Here is a 23,388-nt window from a genome sequence, read left to right as displayed (position 1 = left end):
TCTCTAACCTCATTTAGACTCGACGTCTGAGGTATCTTTCAAACCTGAAATGCTAAGGTTTGCAACAGCCTTGTGGAGGGCGAAGCTGCCAAATCGCCTTGGGACTTGAGGACCTACCTTCCTTTCAAAGGGTTAGCCCTTGTTTTGATTTCAAAATAATTTTGTTACACAGTTTAAAAATAATTTGGTCAGGCTCTCATCTACATTGGGGTAATCTTGATCGTCTGGATGTGGCAATTCATGCTCATTAGACTTCAAAGGTAGGAAGTCAAAGTTGGGAAATGGTAGATGACTTTCATCAGTTCATAGCCAGGCAGCGGTTCCCACTGAGCAGCTCCTCTGTGGTTCCACCCAGCCTTCCAACCAATAACGCAGCTTCTCCTGCAGGAAACCCATCACTTGGGTCACCTGTTGCTCTTTGCTCTAATGAGCCTTGAGAAAGGATTGCTGGTCATGGGACCAGAGGCTTTATGGGGCGGGAAGAGTTGTTCTTGACTTTCAGTTTTTCGAGCGGGTTTCAAGGTAACAACTTTCTTATTATCTAGCTTCATAATTGCAGTAAGGAAATAGTTTTTTTTTTGCTTGCAGCTGAGATGACTTTTTCAAGGGAGAAAAAGGGATTTCTATAACGAAGAGAGGGAGAGAGAGATGAAGAGGGAGGGAGTAAGGGAGAGAGGGAAGAAGGGAGAAAGAGAGATTTGAATATACATTGCTTCAAGGATGCAAAAAATTACAACCTGGAAAAGGCTTCGAGTAACTTTAGGAAAATGAGCTGCTGGACTCCTCAGTCAATCTGTCCTTTCTAGTCAATGAAAGAGACAGGGTTTGAGGTTCCTTCCGAAACGGGGCCGGCTAATTTAGCCCCTCCCACGAGCCCAAGGGTCTGTTATATCTCTGTTTCCTTGAGTACCTCTCTCACGGAGACGGACCACAGCAAGCAGAAGCTGGGGGGGAAAAAACGAGGAAAGAGGAAGAAAACAAAAGCTGCTACTTATGGAAGATACAAAGGGTAAGACCAAAATTGATTTGATCTGAATCCTTAAGAAAAAAATATAGAAGGAAAAATAAAAGCCCAGACCAAAAAGCAAGTACTTGAAAGCTGGAGGCAAAAAGCCCTGAATGAACTTTCCCACCCTCTTCCTTCTGAGAGGGGGCAGAGAAAGAGCTTTGGGAAACTTTTTAGGAAGCAGAGTCCAGGGTTGCAGTCAAGGGTGGCTCTAGAGCAAGCTGGAGGGGCTCATGAATATTCATTATCAATTTGTATTCAGAGTTGGTTTTTTAGAGGCAAATGACTTTTTCAGTCCCCTTGCAGTTTAAGAGGCAGCTGCCTCATCTGCAGTCTGGACTCATCTAGCCTCGCGTCTGTACCTCAGGGTGTTTGCTTGAAGATGCTGGGCTCTGCGTGTAAATTTGTTTTGTTCTCGAATTTCTTGCATGCTTTCCTGTTGTGAAATTAGCAAAGGCTCCTTTGCTGAGAACAAGACAGAGAAGTTAATGTGGCACGAGGCTGTCACAACAGGACCCCAGAGTATGTCTTTCAAAATGCTGAAAGTTTCTTGAGATATGTGGGGGAGTTTTATGTGGGGGACAGAGTGGGGGACGGGGACGAGTGGAGGGAGGAAATAGAATAATTCTATCTTAAAAGGGCAGGTCATATCTGACTACATTTAGATTTTGTCTAAAAACTACAAGAGCAGCCTGGTTTGCACAGATGGTGTGCAGTCTCTATCTTTTACCTCTTTTGGGCATTTTCTGCCAGGACGGAGAGCCAGCTGCTTGCCAGCGTGTGAGAGCCAGGAAGAATCTCTGCAGCAGTGAGGGAGTGTAGGGTTGTAAACCTCCTTCTCCTCCTTCTTTATCATCTCTAACTTCTAACATTCCCACATGCTTATACCATATAGAACATGGAAGAATAGCATGAGTAGCCAATATATTTCTTAATACTTACAATAATGATAGCTGTTAATGTTGACTAAGTCTTTATTCTGTGTTGGGAGCTGTACCTAGCATATTATGTGTGCTACTTACTTGTCACATGAACATTACAAGTGCTATCATTGACATTCCCATTTTCCAGATGGCAAATTGAGGTACTGAGAGGATAACTCGCCTTGAGATCTCAGTTAGTAAGGACTGAGTGTGGATGGAGGTGGTCTGAGGCAGGGCTGGTGGGCTTTTCCACTCCCCAATACTGTTTCTCTGCTTTTTCTGGTGCCCTGACATTGTGGATTTCAGGTTTGCAAATCCTTGAAGCTACTGGGGAAGTAATACTGATAAAATCTTAAGTCTGTGAAGGAATTTGTACTTTGCACTCAAGTTCACATACATTTTCCTCATTTGGTGCTCATGGCCATTCTCTATGAGAAGCAGGTATTGTTATTATGGTCTTTTACAAAAAGGAGAAACTGAGGTCAGAAGAGATTAGTTAGGTGACACTAGTCACAGCTAGTTGTCAAAAGTCTAGACTGGGGGGCTGGGTGTGGTGGCTTGCACCTGTAATCCCAGCACTTTGGGAGGCCGAAGTGGGTGGATCACCTGAGGTCAGGAGTTCGAGACCAGCCAGGCCAACATGGTGAAACCCCGTCTCTACTAAAAATACAAAAATTAGCCGGGTGTGGTGGTATGCGCCTGTAGTCCCAGCCACTTGGGAGGCTAAGGCAGAAGAATCACCTGAACCCAGGAGGCGGAGGTTGCAGTGAGCTGAGATCGCACCACCGCACTCCAGCCTGGGTGACAGAGTGAGACACTGTCTCAAAAAAAAAAAAAAGTTTGGACTGGATCTGAAACCCTCTGCTTCTGGTTTTTCTTCCAACCTACAGAGCAGGCCCAGTCATCTCTGAACGTCTGTTCCCACCCCAAGCTGCGCCTCATTGAGTTGCTTTCAGTTCCCCAAAGAAACTGCATCTTTCCTCAAACTGAAGCTAGGTGCTTTCTTCTGTTTTAAGGGCCTGTCTGGCACTCTCCTTCCCCTTTAGTCTGGAGCCACGCTGTCTGGATTTGAATTTCAGCTCCACCATTTACTGTGTGCCTCAGTTTCATCATTTGTAACACGAAGAGAATAACAATAACATCTATGTTACAGGGTTGTGGTAAGGACTGAATGAGGGATTCATGCAAAGTTTTTAAAACAGGGCCTGATGTATAGTATCGCTAAATATTAACATTTGCTATCACTCCTTGAAGCCTCATATTGGGTGTTATTCCCCTTTAAGCCTTCTCTAATCCTTCAAGTCTAAGTTAGCCCCCATCTTGGATGCTTCTATAGTACCTTGTCAGTTATGCCTAAGGTGGCACTCATCATACTTGTCCATGCTCTTGCCCTCTGCATCACCTTCTCTCCCTCCCAATTATATTTTGTGTATTCACCTTTAGATCTGCAGTGTCTAGTGCAATTTTATTTTTAGTCTCTAAACTTATGGCAACTTTCTCATCAGTGTGGGCAGAGTGGTGGGAGAGGGGCCTCAGTCATGATAGGGGTACAGGAGGCAGCCACAGAGGGTGACCATATAGCAGTCATAGAGGGCCAGAAGCCACACAGGAAGGGGACAGATGCTGAGTACTGATTCAGGAAGAGCACATGTCATTAAGCAGCCAATGGTTAAGGTGTCAGGTTTCAATGAACTTCTCCATGAGGTCTGTGAGGTCCTCTGACATACTTATTGTGGGTCAGCTTGGCAGCCACATTCATCAGCCGCTGCGACAGGTTCTTGAATTTGGTGTCCATCTCAGAGAACATCCCAAGCTTTCCTTAGAAGGTGGTACACACCAGGCTCTTGTGCAAGTCCAAAGGTCCTTGTCAGCCATTGGCACCTTGAGTTCCTTAATGGGAACTCAATAAATATTTAGTAAGTGAAGCATTATTATTTTAGCTGATGCTCATTTGAGACATTCAAGAGGCTTGTTTAAAAGGGGACCTTTGAGTTTGCAGTAGGGTTCCCCACTGGTACATATAGATGTTTGGCACAGTCTGTAAAGACGTCCTTCTATGTGGATACACTGAAAAACAAAATGCATCCCTCTGGGTGGATGATTTTCAGAGCTAATGTAACCCCATGCCAGGGCACCCTGTTGGGCAAGTGAAGCTCTGGCTGAACTTCAACCTCCACTCCCCGCTCAGCCAAGGGCCAAACTGGAGATTTCAGATGCCTCATAGCAAATTTTGCCTTCTCTGAACAGAACATCTGGTTCCGTAGTGTCTTTCTAGCCCTACTTTATAGCAACCTTGCTGTCTGAGATAATGTACTCTGGTAATGAAATAAAAACAAACACTACTGAAGTTGGCCCTGGGAAAAATCATAAAGTACGCTATGGTTTTTTCCAGCACCCTCCCTTTCCTCTTCCTGGCATACCTTCAAACCATTCTGACAAATATTATTGTGTGTCTACCATTTGTAAGTTCCCATGCCACACAGATCCTTGGATAAACAGTTTTCTCACCGTCTAGTGGGGAAGCCTAATAATAATAGCTGGGAAGTGCTAATAATAATAGCTAACATTGATTATTTATTATGTGCCAAACATCGTAATGCTTTATATGTGTTGTCTCTTGTAATCTTTACAAAAATTCCATGATATTGGTTTCTGCATCTTCCAGCTGTGGAAGAAGGTCATTTGGTTAAGGTCACACAGCTAATAATAGGCAGAGGGGAAATTTTGACTGATGTGGTTAGGCTGCAAAGTCTGGGATCCTAATGGGTACATTCTACCTCCTTAGAAGCTGTAATGTGAGTCTAAACAAAGTGCCATGATACAGTGGTGCATGCTTGTAGTTCCAGCTACTCAGGAGGTTGAGGCAGGAGGATAGCTTGGGCCCAGGAGTTTGAGGCTGTAATGTGCTATATTTGCACCTGTGAATAACCACTGCACTCCAGCCTGGGCAACATAATGAGACTTTGTCTCTAACAAAATAAAAATAAAAAATAATAATACAAGAGAAAATGCCATGAGAAGCAGAATAGGGAGTGATGGCTTCTGGAGAAACTTCTCAAAGGATGGGACACTTCAATTGGATCTAGAAAGATGAGTAGAATCTGCTGCCCATGGCAAGCCCCTTCACCCTCCCAGCAGTGCTTAAAGATATTTTCTCTCTTTTACCTTAACTATAGTGTAGATTTAAGAGTAAAAAGCCCCCTTTTTTCCCAAGCTCTGAGCAGTCAACCTACTTTCATGTCCATCTTGGAGATTTGAAGGCAGAAGTACAGAGTTTATCCTTCACTATGGGTCGTGTAATCAAATAAGCCTTTGTAAAGCAATCAGCTGCACATTAAATTATTTCCTTAATCATGATTGCACCGCGTGGTAATAATGTACATCTGGTAAACAGTTTTTATAAATCATTATGATTGGTATTGCCTTTACTTGGTCAAATTACATTTTGAGAGTGCTTTCCCCCTTGTGTCGTCTTTTTGGTTGTTTCTCTGCTCTTTATAACTGGTAATGGTGCTCAAGGGCACCAGTGTTTAATCCCACCCACTACTGTCCAGAGATGATGGGCTCCATCTGTGTAGAGTGAAGTTGAGGCCTGGAGTAAATTACATAGAGTCTATTCTTTTAAGTACTTCGGAGGAAGGCCAAAATCAAGGGCAGCCCCTGTGGTGAAGAATCACTAAATGTCTTGATGGTTTGGTGAAGTGTGCAAGAGTGGAGTCACTTGTTTGTCTTGGTGATTTTGGTGTCTGTGTGTGTGTGTGCGTGTGTTCTGAGGCAGTGCTTCTCAAACTTTAACATGGATATGTATCATTAGAGAACTTGTTAAAATGCAGATTCTGATCCAATAGCTCTGAAGTAGGTCTACATTTCTAACAAGTTCCCAGGTGATGATAATGCTGCCCCTCCACAGACCACACTTTGACTGGCAATGTGGCAGGGTCATTGCATGCCTTAGTCTCAGGGCTTATTTTGGTACTAAATGACCATGCTCTTCCCACCCTCTACTCCCTCACCAAGCTGCCACTTCTAGTCACTGGTCAGCTGTCATTGCAGGATGATGGGAAGCCTAATTCGTTTATTCATTCAGCAAATATATGCCCTAGAACAGGAAATTGAGGCTCCCAATTTGCCAAATCCTAGAAACTGGAATCTTCAGCACACAAAAACTACTGTTACACAAAAAGGCCTTGTGTTAGATTTCCTACATGTCTCTACCTTTTCTCCATGGCTCCAAGCTTCCCTAAACTTCCCTTGTTCTCTGCCTTCAACTTGAGAAGTACTGGAGCAGAATGTGTGGCTGCCTGTAGAACCTTGTGCTGGGTGTTGGAGTCCCAGGGAGCTAGAGGTAGCAGGGACTCAGGGCTCTGAGATTGGGAACAGTGTACCTGAGGCATTGTCTATGCTCTGCAGAAGAAAGGTGGGAATAATTCTAGGAGCAAAGCAAGGAAAGTGGGTGCAGACAGAACCGATGGAATTTCTTTAGGCTTGAAAACTTGAGGGGGTTGTGAAGAGAAAATAAGTTGTTGGAGAAAAGAATCCAGAGTATAGGTTGTCTAACATGTATGAAATATGCTGTTTTTGTTAGAATATCAAAGTGACTTTAGAGACCCACGGTGGCAGTACATGCGCTACACAAAGAGGTGTTTCCTTCCATAACCACTGCTTGGTTTAAAAAAATAAAAAAGGAAGCCAAAAAAAAAATGAAGTGTTTCCTTTTGATTCATAGGAAGGATGTAAAGCATTGCTTTATGTCCGTGAGGATAAAAGTAACATAGCACATGCCCATTAAAGAAAACATGATACTATAGATTACAGTAGGGAAGAAAAACAATCACTTGTAATATTTTGGTGCTGTTTCCTGGCAGTTCTTTTTTTACTATGCTTAGGTTGTTTCTCTCATTTGGCATTCACTTGAATAGGACCTTGAAAAATTGAGATGGCACCATGATCATTAGGCTATATATGCAGTTTTAAAGCCTGGTATTACTGTAGCAGTGAAGCACACGTATTTTCCATTTTATAGCGTGGTCTTTATTAGCGTAATTTTTATGGTCACATAGTTTATTTAACAATTCTCCTGTTATTGAACATTGAGGTTGTTTCCATTTCTAATAAATGTCTTTGTGCAGGAAGTTTTTTCCATATGTAGGATTGTACTCTGAGGACAGGATCTCAGAAATAGACTTACTAGATTGAAACTTGTTAATGTTTTTTAAAGTTCTTGATTACTGTTGCCAGGTTGCATTCCCAAAGGTTGGGCCCTTCATGCTCTCAAAAGCAGTTCCTGTTTTGTGGCATCCCTGACAGCTTTGGTGTTTTTGTTTTTAAATAATTTTATCCATTTTTAGATTGTTTTAGTTTGTATTTCTTTAATTACAGTAAATTTGACATTTTTCACGATATACTTCTTTTGTATACTTTTTACATCCTTTTCCTGTTTATTATAATACTTCTTCGTATTTGACGTTTTTAATCAACTTTTTTAATCAACTGAGTGCTTTATCATACAAAGGTGTTCAAGTTTTCCTGCCATACTTATAATAGTTTTTCTGTATTTATTTATTTATTTATTTATTTATTTATTTATTTATTTATTTTTGTTATGACAGAGTTTCACCATGTTGCCCAGGCTGGTCTCAAACTCCTGGACTCAAGTGATCTGCCAGCCTAGGCCTCCCAAAATGCTGGGATTACAGGTGTGAGCCACCGCACCCGGCCCGTGATAGTTTTTCTGAATCTGTTCTGACTGTGAATAGATCCAACACGTTTTTGTATGTGGTGTCATCGTTTTCTAAATAGTTTGACATCACATTTTTATTCTCTGTAGCCCAGGATATTACTTTTAAACGATTCTAAATGATTTTTATTTTTGTTTAGCCATTATAATTAATTTTTCATTTTTCCATGATGGTTAGAGCATATGGCTTTGTAATTTCAGAGGTTTCCTTGTAACTAAGCATATGGTGGGTTTGTATAAATCTATGAACACTTGTGAAGAAGCTGTATGTTTTTAGGATATAAAATTGGATATTTATTAATCAATCCAGTCTTTTCAATTATATGGTAATTTATCTCCAACCATAATATTCTCCGATGGGTAGAGAGGAGTTTAGTCCTACCAACACCTTGATTTCAGTCCAGTGAAACTGATTTCAGGCTTCAGACTTCCAGAACTGTAAGAGAATAAATGTGTGTTGTTTTAAACCACTGAGTTTTTTATGGTCATTTGTTATAGCAGGCAAAGGAAATGAATACAGTAAGTGTTTAATGAAAGGAAGTGCTGGTGGCTTTAGTTAGTTAACACACAGGCTTATAGTGGACATTGGTTCACACACTATTCTAATCACCTTACAGATGTTAATTCAGTTCTCCAACAATCCTAGGAGGTTGGTATTATTTACTGTTAAGTAACTCAATTGTTAAAGTCTCCCAGTTGGTAAGTGTTGAAGTTGAGATTCAAATCCGTGGTTGTTGATCTTATTATCTGGAGATGCAATTCACATATCATACAATTCACCAACTTAAAGTCGACAATTCAGTGGTTTTAGTATATTCACAGGATTGTGTACCACCACAACAATCAATTTTGGAACATTTTATCACCCTGAAAAGAAACCTCATACCTATTAATGGGCACTCCCCATTTCCTCCCTACATGGCCCCCACGCTTCTGAGTCCTAGGAAAACACCAATCTACTTTCTGTCTCCACAATTTTGCCAATTCTGGACATTCATTTCATAGCATATATCCCATCGAATGTATATACCACATTTTATTCATCAGTTGATGAATATTTGGATTGTTTTTACTTTTTGACATTATGAATAATGCTGCTGTGAGCATTCATGGACAAGTTTTGGTGTGGACTTATGTTTTTAATTTCTTTTGGTTATATACCTAGGAGCAAAATTGCTGGGTCACTTGTATGTCTATGTTTAACCATTTGATGAACTGCTAGACTGTTTTTCAAAGTAGCTGGACCATTTACATTTCCACCAGCAATAAATGGTGATTCCAATTTCTCCACATCCTTGCCAACACTTGTTATTACCTATCTTTTATTATAGCCTTCCTAATGAGTGTGAAGTAGTATCTCATTGAGGTTTTGATTTGTATTTCCCTGATGGCTGATGGTTTTGAAAATCTATTCATGTGTTTAGTGGGCATTTGTGGATCTTTTTTGGAAAAATATCTGTTCAGATCCTTTGCCCATTTTTTTTTTTTTTTTTTTTTTTTTTGAGGTGGAGTTTGCTCTTGTTGCCCAGGCTGGAGTGGGATGGCGTGATTTTGGCTCACTGCAACCTCCGCCTCCTGAGTTCAAGCGATTCTCCTGCCTCAGCCTCCGGAGTAGCTGGGATTACAGGCACGTGCCACCACGCCCGGCTAATTTTGTATTTTTAGTAGAGACGGGCTTTCACCATGTTGGCCAGGCTGGTCTCAAACTCCTGACCTCAGGCGATCCACCTACCTCGGCCTCCCAAAGTGCTGGGATTACAGGCGTGAGCCACCATCCCTGGCCTCTTTGCCCATTTTTTAAATTGGTTCACCTTTTTATAATTGAGTTGCAATGATTCCTTATATATTCCCTTTTCAGATATATGATTTCCAAAAATTTTCTCCCATTCTGTGGGTTGTCTTTTCACTTTCTTGATAGCGTTGTTTGCAGCACAAAATTTAAAAGTTTTAAATTTTGATGATATTCAAACTATAGTTTCTTTGGTTCTTATGCTTTTGTTGTCCTATCTAAGAAACTATTGCCTAATCCAAAGTCATGAAGATATACATCTATATTTTCTTCAAAGAACTACATAGTTTTAGCTCTTGAATTTAGGTTTTTAATCCACTTTGAGTTATATGTGTTATGAGGTAGGGGCCAAACTTCATGTTTTTGTGTGTGAATATCTAGTTGTTCCAGCACCATTTGTTGAAAAGATTATTATTTTCTCCAGTGAATTGTTTTGGCATTCTGTTGAAAATCAATTTCCCATAAGTGTGAACGTTTTTTTCTAGACTCTCAGTTATATTCCATTTCTTTATATATCTAGCCCTATGTCAGTTCCACATTTCTTGATTACTATAGCTTGGTAGTAAGTTTTGAAATCAGGCAGTGTGAGTCCTCCAATTTCATTTTATTTTTTAAATATTGTTTCGGGTATTATGGGTCCCATTAACTTCCATATGAATTTTAAGATCAGGTTGTCAACTTCTGCAAGGAAGCCAGCTGAGATTTTGATAAGATTGCGTCAACTCTGTAAATCTATTTGGAGAATATTGCCATCTTAAAAATATTAAATCTTCCAATCCATGAACATGTGATATCTTTCTGTGTATGTAGGTCTTACTTAATTTCCTTAAGTAATATTTTGTAGTTTTCAGAGTGTAACTTTTGTATTTGTTAAATTTATTCCTAAGTATGATTTTCTTTTTGATGCTATTATAAATGTAATTGTTTTAAAATTTCATTTTTGGTTTGTTATCACAGATTTACTTTTTTTGTTGTTTTTTTTGTTTTAAAATGACTTCAAAATTACAGAAAAATTACAAGAACAATTCAAAGAGCACTTCACAAATATTCACCAATTTAAAAAATTCTGCCACATTTTCTTTATCATTCTCTCTTCCCTTTTCTATCTCTCCCACACACAACAGTCACATATAGTATTTTTCCTGAACCATTTGAGAATAAGTTGTATATATTATGTTCCTTTACCTCTAGATATTTCAGTATGTATTTCCTAAGAACAAAGATATTCTCTTATATAACCACAGCAAAGTAATCAAACTCAGGAAATCTAACAGTGATAGAATACTTTCAATTATAGTCCATAATCAAATTTGGTTAATTGGTCAAACAATTGTTATCATAGATTTACTTTTAACCTCAATTACCCTCAATACTATATTCCTCATAAGTTCTTAGATTCTTTTACAGTGCTTCAAATAATAATGACTTCATGCTGTTAATGCAATTAAGATCCATTTAATTCAATACAATTGTCTGTTGTCTATTTACCTCTACTCATATTTTATATGTTTTTGCAGTTCATATTTTGATAAAATATTGAAATAACTCCTTTTTATCTACTTTTTTAGTCCTAAATTCTGTTCCCCCTTCTCATTTGGCTGATATATTTTGTCCATCTTTATTTTTAATCTTTCTAAATCCAATTTGATTCTCTGTTTTAATAAAGGAATGTAAACAGTTCACATTTATTTTATCTGCCTTTTCTCGTTTTATTCTCTTTAGTGTTTAATGTTTTTTTCTGTTATGCTTTTTGCTATACAGACTGTGGACTTTGTTATTTGTTTTTATATTTCCACAAAGCTGTGAATAATGGACATCTTACTTTTAATTGTACTTGTAGCAATCTTTTTTTTTTTTTTTTTTTTTTTTTTGAGGCAGGGTCTTGCTCTGTCACCTAGGCTGCAGTGAGGTAGCATAATCGTAGCTCAGTGTAACCTTGAACTCCTGGGCTCAGGTGATCCTCCTGCCTCAGCCTTCTGAGTAGCTAGGGCTACAGGCGTGCACCACCATACCCAGCTGATTTTTTATTTTTTGTAGAAACAGGGTCTTGTTATGTTGCCCAGGCTGTGGAAATAAAAGAAAAGCATTCCATCTGTCTAACATGGTGAAACCCCATCTCTACTAAAAATACAAAAATTAGCCGGGCGTGGTGGTGGGTGCCTGTAGTCCCCAGCTACTTGGGAGGCCGAGGCAGGAGAATGGCGTGAACCTGGGAGGCAGAGCTTGAGTGAGCTGAGATCATACCACTGCACTCTAGCCTGGGGGACCGAGCGAGACTCCATCTCAAAAAAAAAAAAAAAAAAAAAAAAAGCAAAGCATTCCTGAGCTTAAAGTTATCTTAATATCAAAGTGAAATTAGTAATTTTTGACCCCATTATGAGAGAAGGATTAAGAGTTTTTGTGTCCCTGTGTCCTCCTTTTTCTTATTTTAAATATTTAATTTGATAATGTTATAAATTCAAATAGTATAAATTATGTTAGTCACTTATTTCGCAGGATTTTTTCTCTTTATTTGGATATTAATAATCAAACTCATCCATCCATGAATTTAATGAATTTTAATATAGTTCTTATCTCACTATGCCTTTCCCTATTCTTGGGTCCCTAATCTTGATTCCTTTCATAATGATCTAGTAAGCATATTAATTTTTTAGAAAGGGGATCAGTGTTATAAAAGAGAGACAACTTCTCTTAAATATAGCAATCTTTCCCCCTCAAATCATTGGAAATATTCCTCCATTGTCTTGAGAAGTTTGATGTTGTAAAGAAGTTGCTATAGTTTGAATATGCCCCCCCAAAAGTGTATGATCAAAACTTAATCCCCAATATAACAATGTTGGGAGGCAAGACCTACTGGGAGGTGCTTGGGTCATAGGGCTCCACCCTCATGAATGGATCAATGCCAATAATAAAAGGACTTGAAGCTGTGAGTTTGTTCTCTTGCTCTTATGCTCTCTTTCCCTTTGCTTTCTGCCATGGGATGACACAGCAAGAAGGCCCTCACCAGATGCTGGCCCCTTGATCTGGAACTTCCCAGCCTCCAGAACTGTAAGCCAAATAAACTTCTGTTGTTTATAAATGACTCAGTCTGTTGTAGCAGCACAAAACAGACTCAGAAGTTGAGGACAACCGTTTTTTAGCCTGAATGGTTTTTGTTCCCCATTTCTGAAATATACAACTTTCACAATAAGATAACTGGGTATAGACTTCCTTTCAAAAATTTTTGCCTGGAATATGGTAAACCCTCTTGATTTCCAAATTTAGGACTTATTTAGGAGCAAGAAAGATTTCTTCTGTCACAACTTCAATTAATGCTCCTGTTTTGTTTGTTTCTTTTTCTTCTTCAGGGTCCTATTATTTGGATCTCTTATCTCTAAATTGCCTGCCTGCAGCCTGCCTGCCTGCCTGCCTCCCTCCCTCCCTCCCTTCCTTCCCTGCCTCCCTCCCTTCCCTGCCTCCCTCCCTCTTTCTCTCTCCCTCTCTTTCTTTCTTCTTTCTTTTTCTTTTCTTTCCTTTCTTTTTTCTTTATTTCTTTCTCCCTTTCTTCTTCCTTCTTTATTCCTTTCATTTTCTTAATTTATTTTTCATTGCATTCTGAGACTATTTTCCTAAGAATTTCCTCTGTATCACTGATTCAATTTTCCTTAACTATCTCCAGTATAAACTTTCATTCAGTTACAATGTTTTTGGCTTCCATGAAATCTTTTATTTTAGCTTGTTTATGGCAACATCCTCTTGTACAGAGTTCAAAAAAACAAACGATTTCCATCTATTCCTGCTTCATATCTATTTTAGAGGCAAACTTTTCCTTCATTGTTCTATTTTCTTGCAAAATTTATTTAACCTAAGGCCTTATCCTTGAAAGAAAAGAGATTCCTTTTGTATGTATTTATGGATGAATGTGTTTTTCACCTTATCCTAAAAAGTATTTAAGGATGTATTAGGGGAGATTTATCCCAGTCTAACGTTGATATGGATGGAATGCATAGTCTGCCCATGGCTCCCTCAGGTTCTGTTCAGATCTTGGAAAAATGCAATCACCAAATGCTAGATCCCCATCTAAGTATGAGAAGACATCTAAATCCTCTAGGCAGAAAAGTTCACTCAGACCCAGGAAAGAAGGCAAAAGTCTTCTCACCATGTACAGTAGTCATGTTCCAGAAGATAGAGTGACTAGGGCTGTCAGAATTCTGTCAATATGGTTGTCCAGAGGCATAAAGGCATTCAGGAAGGAGCCTTTGCTCCTTCCCCACTGAGAGCAAACCTCTGTTGAATTAGGGAGTGAGCTCCTCTTCCACTGCTTAGCAGTTTTCCTCAGCCTTTGTTGGATATCATTTCTAAGATCTCTTTAGACTTGTGGTAGCATATGGCTGCTAGTGTGACTGTTTCTGTGAAGAACATTCCACGCAGAGGAACCAACATGTACAAAGTCCTGAGGAGAAATTAGGTGTTTAAGAAACAACAAAGAATCCAGTGTGGTTGGAGTGGAGAAAGCAAGGAGGTGAGAGCTGAGAGGTAGGTTTGGCCTAAACAGAATGTCTAGCATCCTGCAGGCCACTGTATAGCCTTTGGCTTTTACTTATAGAGCAATGGGAAACCACTGTGAGTGTTGAGCACAGGAGTGACTTTATCCAATTCACGTTTTAATAGGATCACTCTGGCTGCATTGTAGAGAACAGACATAAAGGGATATAAGCAGAAGAGAGACTAGTTGGGAGACTACTGCAGTAATACAGGTAAAAGATGATGGTGTCCATTTCCAGGTAGTAGCAGTGGACATGGTGAAAAGTGATTGGATTTGGGATCTAATAGAGCCAATAGAATCTCCTAGTTGGATTTGGATGGGAAACAAGAGAGAAGGAAACTTGACTCCAAGGTTTTGGGCCTTCCAAGAAACCAGAAGGATGGAGTTGCCTTGAGATGAGAAGACTGTAGGAGGAATAGGCTTGAGTGGGAAGATTAGGATCTCGGGTTTTGGGTGTGTTAATGTTCAGATGCCTATTTGACATGGGTCTTTCAAATAGAGCAGATGGATATACAAATTTGGAGTTTGGGGAAGAAGACTGGACTTGAGATATAAATTTAGGTCATCAGGCGGTGTTTAAACTGAGTGACACAGGATTTAAATCCAATGAGACTGGGTGAGTGTAACTAGAAAAAAAAAAACGACAATGCTCTAAGGACTGAGCCAGATGCTCCAACTTTAAACGTTGTGGATAGGAAGAGAAACCGTCCAAGAAGATAGAGAGAGAGAGAGAGAGAGAGAGAGAGAGAGAGAGAGTGTGTGTGTGTGTGTGTGTGTGTGTGCTGGAGTGGGGGAAGGGGGATAAACTAGGTAGGTGAGTATGGTGTCCTGGGAGCCATCAGAGAAAAGTGTTTCAACTAGGTCTAACTGGGTCTAATGTTGCTCATGGGTAAAATAAGATGAAACTGAGAATTGACCCTGGCATTTGGCATAGTGAATGTTGAAGGTTGTTAGTAAAGATTTCACAGGTAGAGGAAGTCTTTTAGGGATGGAAATATTTACAGAGAGGTGTGTAACTTCCTGGTGCTGATGTCCATCCGGACTGCAGACATTTTCTGTGAAAGAAAAGCCAGAGGCCTTTCAGGGCCAGGAAGTATGGTCTTTTTCAACTGTGTTTTTCTCAAAAAGCTTGCTCTAAGATTCACATTGTGAAGACAGCCCAAACTCCAGGCCCCTACCTAGTGTTACTCTTCCCGGAACTGCCTTATGGCTTCAGAGAGCAGATCTGTTTGCAAAACTTATGGAGGATTAGGGCTGGGGAGAAGTAGATCACATTTCAGATGTGGTGTAGGTATCTATGCGTTTGGCATTTTAAAAAGACTCAATGGATTTTAGTGCTAGAAGAGACTTAAATATCCTCAAATCTCTTAATTAAAATGAAATCAATTGCATTTGCTGTTTTAATTACAAAAATAATACAGGCTTATAACAAAATTTAGAATATATAAAGAATAAATAAGAAAATAAATATTTGTGTAAGTTTACTACTCATAACTCTGTCATATGACTTTTTAGTCTTTCTCTTGTTCCCTCTCTTTGGCTTACTTTTTATTGTTTTTTAGTATTTATTTTCTACAAATTTGGATCCATGTTATGCATACCAATTGTAATCCTCAATTTTACTTTACAGTTTGTCGTGACAACTGAATGGCTTTTACCATATGGTCTTTTAATGGCTGCATATAATATTCCATCATTTGAACATGTACCATATGTCTATTTAACCATTTCCTTTTGGGAAACATTTGGGAAACTTTCAGTTACTTTCCAAATTATTTTTCAAAAACATTTGCAAGTTATTTTCCAAATATATAATTATATTATAACTTCTGTGGATTAATCTCATTTCACATCTTTGACAGTTTCTTTAGGATCAATTCCTAAAAGTAGAATTTCCAAATTTCTTTCCAAATTTCAGCAGTGTATGTGTGATAGAAACATTGACGTCCTGAGGTGGGAAGGAATGTGCTCATGTTGCACAACTGGTTGGTGGCTGAGTGTGCCCAGTTCCCTTGCCTTTTTGAAAGAGCCCCTCTCCTTTTTTGCCTACCATGCTTTCTCTAGCATTTCAGCCTCCTTTTAGTGATGCCCTGTATGACTCCTTGGACCTTGATGACATTTAACCTTTTCCTGAAAACTCTTGGCTCCCATTTATCCCAAGCTAGTCCCCCAGTGTATCTCTGGGCATGAACTCTGAACAATTAGAGATGTCCTTTTTCATGAGAGAAGATGTGCACTTCTCAGATAAATTTTCTCTTTAGGGGTACAAATGTTTTCCCATTAGTCAAGAACTGCCACCCATTAGATATTCCTTCATGTATCTGAAGGCTTCCTGGAGTTTTCCTGTCTTCTTTTTAGCTTTACTGGTCATATATTTTCTCTCTAAAATCTTACTCACTGTAGTACAGACATACTTCAAAGTTATTGCAAGTTTTGTTCCAGACTGCTACAAAGGAAGTAACGTGATTAAAAGAGTAATATGAATTTTTGGTTTCACAGTGCATATAAAAGTTATGTTTACACTATACTGTATCTATTAAGTGTACAATAGCATTATGTCTAAAAAACAATTCACCTTAATTAAAAATACTTTATTTCTAAAAAAAATGCTAACAATCATCTGAACTTTCAATGAGTGGTACTCTTTTTTTTGGTGGAGAGTCTTGCCTTGATGTTTATGTTGCTGACTTATCAGGAATTGGTTGCTGAAGGTTGGAGTGGCTGTGGCAATTTATTAAAAGAAGACAGCAATGATGTTTGCCACATTGAATGACTCTTCCTTTCATGACAGATTTCTCTGTAGCATGTGGTGCTGTTTGATAACGTTTTACTAACAGTAGAACTTCTTTCAAAATGGAGTCAATCCTCCTCCAGCACTCCTGCTGTTTCATTGAGCAAGTTTACGTAATATTCTAAATCCTTTGCTGTCCTTTCAACAATGTTCACAGTATCTTCCCCAGGAGTAGATTCCATCTCAAGAAACCACTTTCTCTGCTTATCCATAAGAAGCAACTCCACAACTGTTCAAGTTTCATCACGAGATTGCAGCCATTCATTCACATCTTCAGGCTCCACTACTAATTTTAGTTCTCCTGCTGTTTCCATCACTTCTGCAGCCACTTTCTCTGCTGAAGTCTTGAGCCCCTCCAAGTCATTCATGAGGGTTGGAGTCAACTTCTTCCAAACTCCTGTTAATATTGGTATTTTGACCTCCTCCCATGAATCATGAATGTTCTTAATGGCACCTAGAATGGTAATTTTTGTCCAGAAGGCTTTCAATTTACTTTGCCCAGGTCCATCAGAAAAATCATTATGTATGATAGCTATAGCCTTACTAAATGTATTTCTTAAATGAGACTTGAAAGTCAAAATTACTTTGTTTTGTGTTGCTATAAAGGAATACCAGAGACAGGGAAATTTATAAAGAAAGTAAAGTTTATTTGGCTCACAATTCTGGTGGCTTGAAAGCTCAAGATTGGGCATCTGGTGAGGGTTTCAGGCTGCTTCCACTCTTGGAGGAAGGTGAAGGGGAGCCAGAGTGTGCAGAGATCACACGGTGGGAGAGGAAGCAAGGTATAGGGAGGCCGGTGCTAGCCTCTTTTTAACAACTGCTCTCATGGGAATGAATAGAGTAAGAATTCACTCACCCCCAAAGAAAGTCATTGATCTATGCATGAGGGATCTGCCCCCATGACCAAATACCTCCCATTTGGCCCCACCTCTAACATTGGGGATAAAATTTCAGTATGAGGCTTGGAGGAGACAAATATTCAAACCATAGCACTCCTTGATCCATAGCCTGCAGAATGGATGTTGTATTAGCAGGCATGAAAACATTTATCTTCTTGTATATCTTCATCAGAGCTCTTGGATGACCAGGTGCATTGTCAATGGACAGTAATATTTTGGAAGGAATTTTTTTTTCTGAGAAGCAGACATCAACAAGTGGGCTTAAAATATTCAATAAACCATACTGTAAACAGTTATGGTCATCCAGCCTTTTTGTTCCATTTATAGAGCACAGGCAGAGCAGATTTAACATAATTCTTAAAGGCCCTAGGATTTTCAGAATGGTCAATTAATAATGGCTTAAACTTAAAGTCACTAGCTTCATTATCCTTTAACAAGAGAGTCATCCTGTCCTTTGAAGCTTTGAAGCCATCCTTTTTTATGGCTGCATAGTATTCCATGGTGTATATGTGCCACATTTTCTTAATCCAGTCTATCATTGATGGACATTTGGGTTGGTTCCAAGTCTTTGCTATTGTGAATAGTGCTGCAATAAACATACGTGTGCATGTGTCTTTATAGTAGCATGATTTATAATCCTTTGGGTAGATACCCAGTAATGGGATTGCTGGGTCAAATGGTATTTCTAGTTCTAGGTCCTTGAGGAGTTGCCACACTGTCTTCCACAATGGTTGAACTAGTTTACACTTCCACCAACAGTGTAAAAGCATTCCTATTTTTCCACATCCTCTCCAGCATCTGTTGTTTCCTGACTTTTTAATAATTGCCATTCTAACTGATATGAGATGGTATATCATTGTAGTTTTGATTTGCATTTCTCTGATGACCAGTGATGATGAACATTTTTTCATGTGTCTGTTGGCTGCATAAATGTCTTCTTTTGAGAAGTGTCTGTTCATATCCTTTGCCCACTTTTTGATGAAGTTGTTTTTTTCTTGTAAATTTGTTTAAGTTCTTTGTAGATTCTGGATATTAGCCCTTTGTCAGATTGCAAAAATTTTCTCCCATTCTGTAGGTTGCCTGTTCACTCTGATGGTAGTTTCTTTTGCTGTGCAGAAGCTCTTTAGTTTAATTAGATCCCATTTGTCTATTTTGTCTTTTGTTGCCATTGCTTTTGGTGTTTTAGTCATGAAGTCCTTGCCCATGCCTATATCCTGAATGGTATTGCCTACATTTTCTTCTAGAGTTTTTATGGTTTTAGGTCTAACATTTAAGTCTTTAATCCTTCTTGAATTAATTTTTGTACAAGGTGTAAGGAAGGGATCCAGTTTCAGCTTTCTACATATGGCTAGCCAGTTCTTTCTACATATAGCCATTCTTTCTACATATGGCCATTCTTTCTACATATGGCTAGCCAGTTTCCCCAGTACCATTTATTAAATAAGGAATCCTTTCCCCATTTCTTGTTTTTATTAGGTTTGTCAAAGATCAGATGGTTGTAGGCCTCTGTTCTGTTCCACTGGTCTACCTCTCTGTTTTGGTACCAGTACCATGCTGTTTTGGTTACCGTAGCCTTGTAGTATAGTTTGAAGTCAGGTAGTGTGATGCTTCCAGCTTTGTTGTTTTTGCTTAGGATTGTTTTGGCAATGTGGGCTCTTTTTTGGTTCCATAGGGACTTTAAAGTAGTTTTTTCCAATTCTGTGAAGAAAGTCATTGGTAGCTTGATGGGGATGGCATTGAATCTACAAATTACCTTGGGCAGTATGGCCATTTTCACGATATCGATTCTTCCTATCCATGAGCATGGACTGTTCTTCCATTTGTTTATGTCCTTTTTTATTTCGTTGAGCAGTGGTTTGTAGTTCTCCTTTAAGGGGTCCTTTATGTCCCTTGTGATTTGGATTCCTAGGTATTTTATTCTCTTCGAAGCAATTATGAATGGGAGTTCACTCATGATTTGGCTCTCTGTTTGTTATTGGTGTATAAGAATGCTTGTGATTTTTGCACATGAATTTTGTATCCTGAGACTTTGCTGAAGTTGCTTATCAGCTTAAGGAGATTTTGGGCTGAGACGATGGGGTTTTCTAAATATACAATCATGTCATCTGCAAACAGGGACAATTTGACTTCCTCTTTTCCTAACTGAATACTCTTTATTTCTTTCTCTTGCCTGATTGCCGTGGCCAGAACTTCCAACACTATGTTGAATAGGAGTGGTGAGAGAGAGGGCGTCTCTGTCTTGTGCCAGTTTTCAAAGGGAATGCTTCTAGTTTTTGCCCATTCAGTATGATATTGGCTGTCGGTTTGTCATAAATAGCTCTTATTATTTTGAAGTACATTCCATCAATACCTAGTTTATTAAGAATTTTTAGCATGAAGGCTGTTGAATTTTGTCGAAGGCCTTTTCTGCATCTATTGAGATGATCATGTGGTTTTTGTCGTTGGTATATTCTGTTGATTTGGGGTGGAGAGTTCTGTAGATGTCTATTAGGTCTGCTTGGTGCAGAGCTGAGTTCAAGTCCTGGATATCCGTGTTAACCTTCTGTCTCGTTGATCTGTCTAATATTGACAGTAGGGTGTTAAAATCTCCCATTATTATTGTGTGGGTGTCTATGTCTCTTTGTAGGTCTCTAAGGACTTGCTTTATGAATCTGGGTGCTCCTGTATTGAGTGCATATATGTTTAGGATACTTAGCTCTTCTTGTTGAATTGATCCCTTTACAATTATGTAATGGCCTTCTTTGTCTCTTTTGATCTTTGTTAGTTTAAAGTCTGTTTTATCAGAGACAAGGATTGCGACCCCTACTTTTTTTTGCTTTCCATTTGCTTGTTAGATCTTCCTCCATCCATTTATTTTGAGCCTATGTGCGTTCGTTGCACATGAGATGGGTCTCCTGAATACAGCAGACTGATGGGTCTTGACTATATCCAATTTGCCAGTCTGTGTCTTTTAATTGAAGCATTTAGCCCATTTACATTTAAGGTTAATATTGTTATGTGTGAATTTGATCCTGTCATTATGATGTTAGCTGGTTATTTTGCTCGTCAGTTGATGCAGTTTCTTCCTAGCCTTGATGGTCTTTACAATTTGGCATGTTTTTGCAGTGGCTGGTACCGGTTGTTCCTTTCCATGTTTAGTGCTTCCTTCAGAAGCTCTTTTAGGGCAGGCGTGGTGGTGACAAAATCTCTCAGCATTTGCTTCTCTGTAAAGTATTGTATTTCTCCTTCACTTATGAAGCTTAGTTTGCCTGGATATGAAATTCTGGGTTGAAAATTCTTTTCTTTAAGAATGTTGAATATTGGCCCCCACTCTCTTCTGGCTTGTAGAGTTTCTGCCCAGAGATCCGCTGTGAGTCTGATGGGCTTCCCTTTGTGGGTAACCCGACCTATCTCTCTGGCTGCCCTTAACATTTTTTCCTTCATTTCAACCTTGGTGAATCTGACAATTATGTGTCTTGGGGTTGCTCTTCTCGAGGAGTATCTTTGTGGTGTTCTCTGTATTTCCTGAATTTGAATGTTGGCCTGCCTTGCTAGGTTGGGGAAGTTCTTGTGGATAACATCCTGAAGAGTGTTTTCCAACTTGGTCCCATTCTCCCCATAACTTTTAGGTACACCAATCAAATATAGATTTGGTCTTTTCACATAGTCCCATATTTCTTGGAGGCTTTGTTCATTTCTTTTTACTCTTTTTTCTCTAAACTTCTCTTCTCACTTTATTTCATTCATTTGATCTTCCATCACTGATACCCTTTCTTCCATTTGATCGAATTGGCTAATGAAGCTTGTGCATGGGTCACATAGTTCTCATGCTGTGGTTTTGAGCTCGGTCATTTAAGGTGTTCTCTACACTATTTATTCTAGTTAGCCATTTATCTAATCATTTTTCAAGGTTTTTAGCTTCCTTGCGATGGGTTCGAACATCCTCCTTTAGCTCGGAGAAGTTTGTTATTACCGACCTTCTGAAGCCTACTTCTGTCAGCTCATCAAAGTCATTCTCCATCCAGCTTTGTTCCTTTGCTGGCGAGGAGCTGTGATCCTTTGGTGGAAAAGAGGCCCTCTGGTTTTTAGAATTTTCTGCTTTTCTGCTCTGGTTTCTCCCCATCTTTGTGGTTTCTATCTACCTTTGGTCTTTGATGTTGGTGACCTACAGATGGGGTTTTAGTGTGGATGTCCTTTTTGTTGATGTTGATGCTATTCCTTTCTGTTTGCTAGTTTTCCTTCTAACAGTCAGGTCCCTTAACTGCAGGTCTGTTGGAGTTTGCTGGAGGTCCACTCCAGACCCTGTTTGCCTGGGTATCACCAGCAGAGGCTGCAGAACAGCAAAGATTGCAGAACAGCAAATATTGCTGCCTGATCCTTCCTCTGGAAGCTTCGTCCCAGAGGGGTGCCCGCCTGTATGAAGAGTCAGTTGGCCCCTACTGGGAGGTGTCTCCCAGTTAGGTTACACAGGGGTCAGGGGCCCACTTGAGTAGGCAGTCTGTCTGTTCTCTGAGCTCAAACACCATGCTGGGAGAACCACTGCTCTCTTCAGAGCTATCAGACAGCGACGTTTACTTCTGCAGAAGTTGTCTGCTGCCTTTTGTTCAGCTATGCCCTGCCTCCAGAGGTGGAGATTACAGAGGCAGTAGGCCTTGCTGAGCTGTGGTGGGCTCCGCCCAGTTTGAGCTTCCAGGACACTTTGTTTACCTACTCAAGCCTTGGCAATGGCAGATGCCCCTCCGCCTGCCAGGCTGCTGCCTCGCAGGTTGATCTCAGACTGCTGCACTAGAAGTGAGCAAGGCTTTGTGGGCGTGGGATCTGCTGAACCAGGTGTGGGATATAATCTCCTGGTGTGCTGTTTGCTAAGACTGTTGGAAAAGCATAGTATTAGGGCAGGAGTGTCCTGTTTCTCCAGGTACCATCTGTCATGGCTTCCCTTGGCTAGGAAAGGGAAATCCCCTGATCCCTTGCGCTTCCCAGGTGAGGTGATGTCCCGCCCTGCTTCAGCTCAGCCTCCATGGGCTGTACCCACTGTCCAACCAGTCCCAGTGAGATGAACCAGGTACCTCAGTTGGAAATGCAAAAATCACCTGTCTTCTTTGTCAGTCTTGCTGGGAGCTGCAGACTGGAGCTGTTCCCATTCGGCCATCTTGGAACCAAGATATTTCTAATGACAGACAGGGAAAAGAAAACTGACAAGACCCAGGCAGTTGACTTGACTCTTGTTAGAGCTCAACAGGTGGTTTGTAGTTGAGGAAGTGTCAATGGCTAAAAGATATGAGAAAATATCCAACTTCACTGGTAGGCAAACAAAGTAAACTAAAACAATGAGGTACTATTTTTCACATACCTAAAAGCAAAGTTTTTTTTCTTAATATCCAGTGTTGTTGAAGATGTGGGGAAACTAATATTCCCTAACTGTTGGCTAGAATGCAATGGATAAAATTTGACATTTCACTCTACTTTTTAGGATATGTCCTCAACCTTATCTTTTAACCTTTTTGTTAAAATTTCTTATTTTGGTTATTATTGTTTAAATTTCTAAAAGCTTGTTTTTATTTTCTGATAGTTTATTTAAATAAAATTTTATACTTTTTTGGTCTCATGGATGCAATATTTTCTCCTCTCTCTGATGATAGTAATTAATGTTTTCTTCTTTGTTTCCTCTGTTTTTTTTAACTGTGTTTTTAAATTTTCATTTATGTCTTTCATGTTGAAGACCCTTTCTCATATTATCTT

General features: G+C 39.6%; 1 protein-coding gene across 21 annotated transcripts in view; it reads left to right on the top strand.

Moving 5' to 3' along the window:
* The first annotated feature begins 399 nt into the window (after positions 1-399).
* Positions 400-23,388, top strand: part of ENTPD1 (ectonucleoside triphosphate diphosphohydrolase 1) — a 154,809-nt gene continuing 131,820 nt past the window's right edge. For 4 of the 21 annotated variants that reach the window (XM_063629134.1, XM_063629155.1, XM_055254199.2 and 1 more), the window contains exon 1: positions 1,308-1,528. In XM_063629134.1, the coding sequence (XP_063485204.1) occupies positions 1,435-1,528 (94 nt within the window). In that variant the 5' untranslated portion in view covers positions 1,308-1,434. Of the gene's footprint in view, positions 1,010-1,295; positions 1,529-12,444; positions 12,504-23,388 lie in introns of those variants that run through there. The other 17 variants (XM_063629215.1, XM_063629202.1, XM_063629149.1 and 14 more) reach the window with 13 other exon arrangements.

Source organism: Symphalangus syndactylus, chromosome 2 (genome assembly GCF_028878055.3).
Source record: "Symphalangus syndactylus isolate Jambi chromosome 2, NHGRI_mSymSyn1-v2.1_pri, whole genome shotgun sequence".
Lineage (NCBI taxonomy): Eukaryota > Metazoa > Chordata > Mammalia > Primates > Hylobatidae > Symphalangus > Symphalangus syndactylus.
Note: the sequence above shows the minus strand (reverse complement) of the source record. Positions and strands in the feature narration are given on the sequence as shown.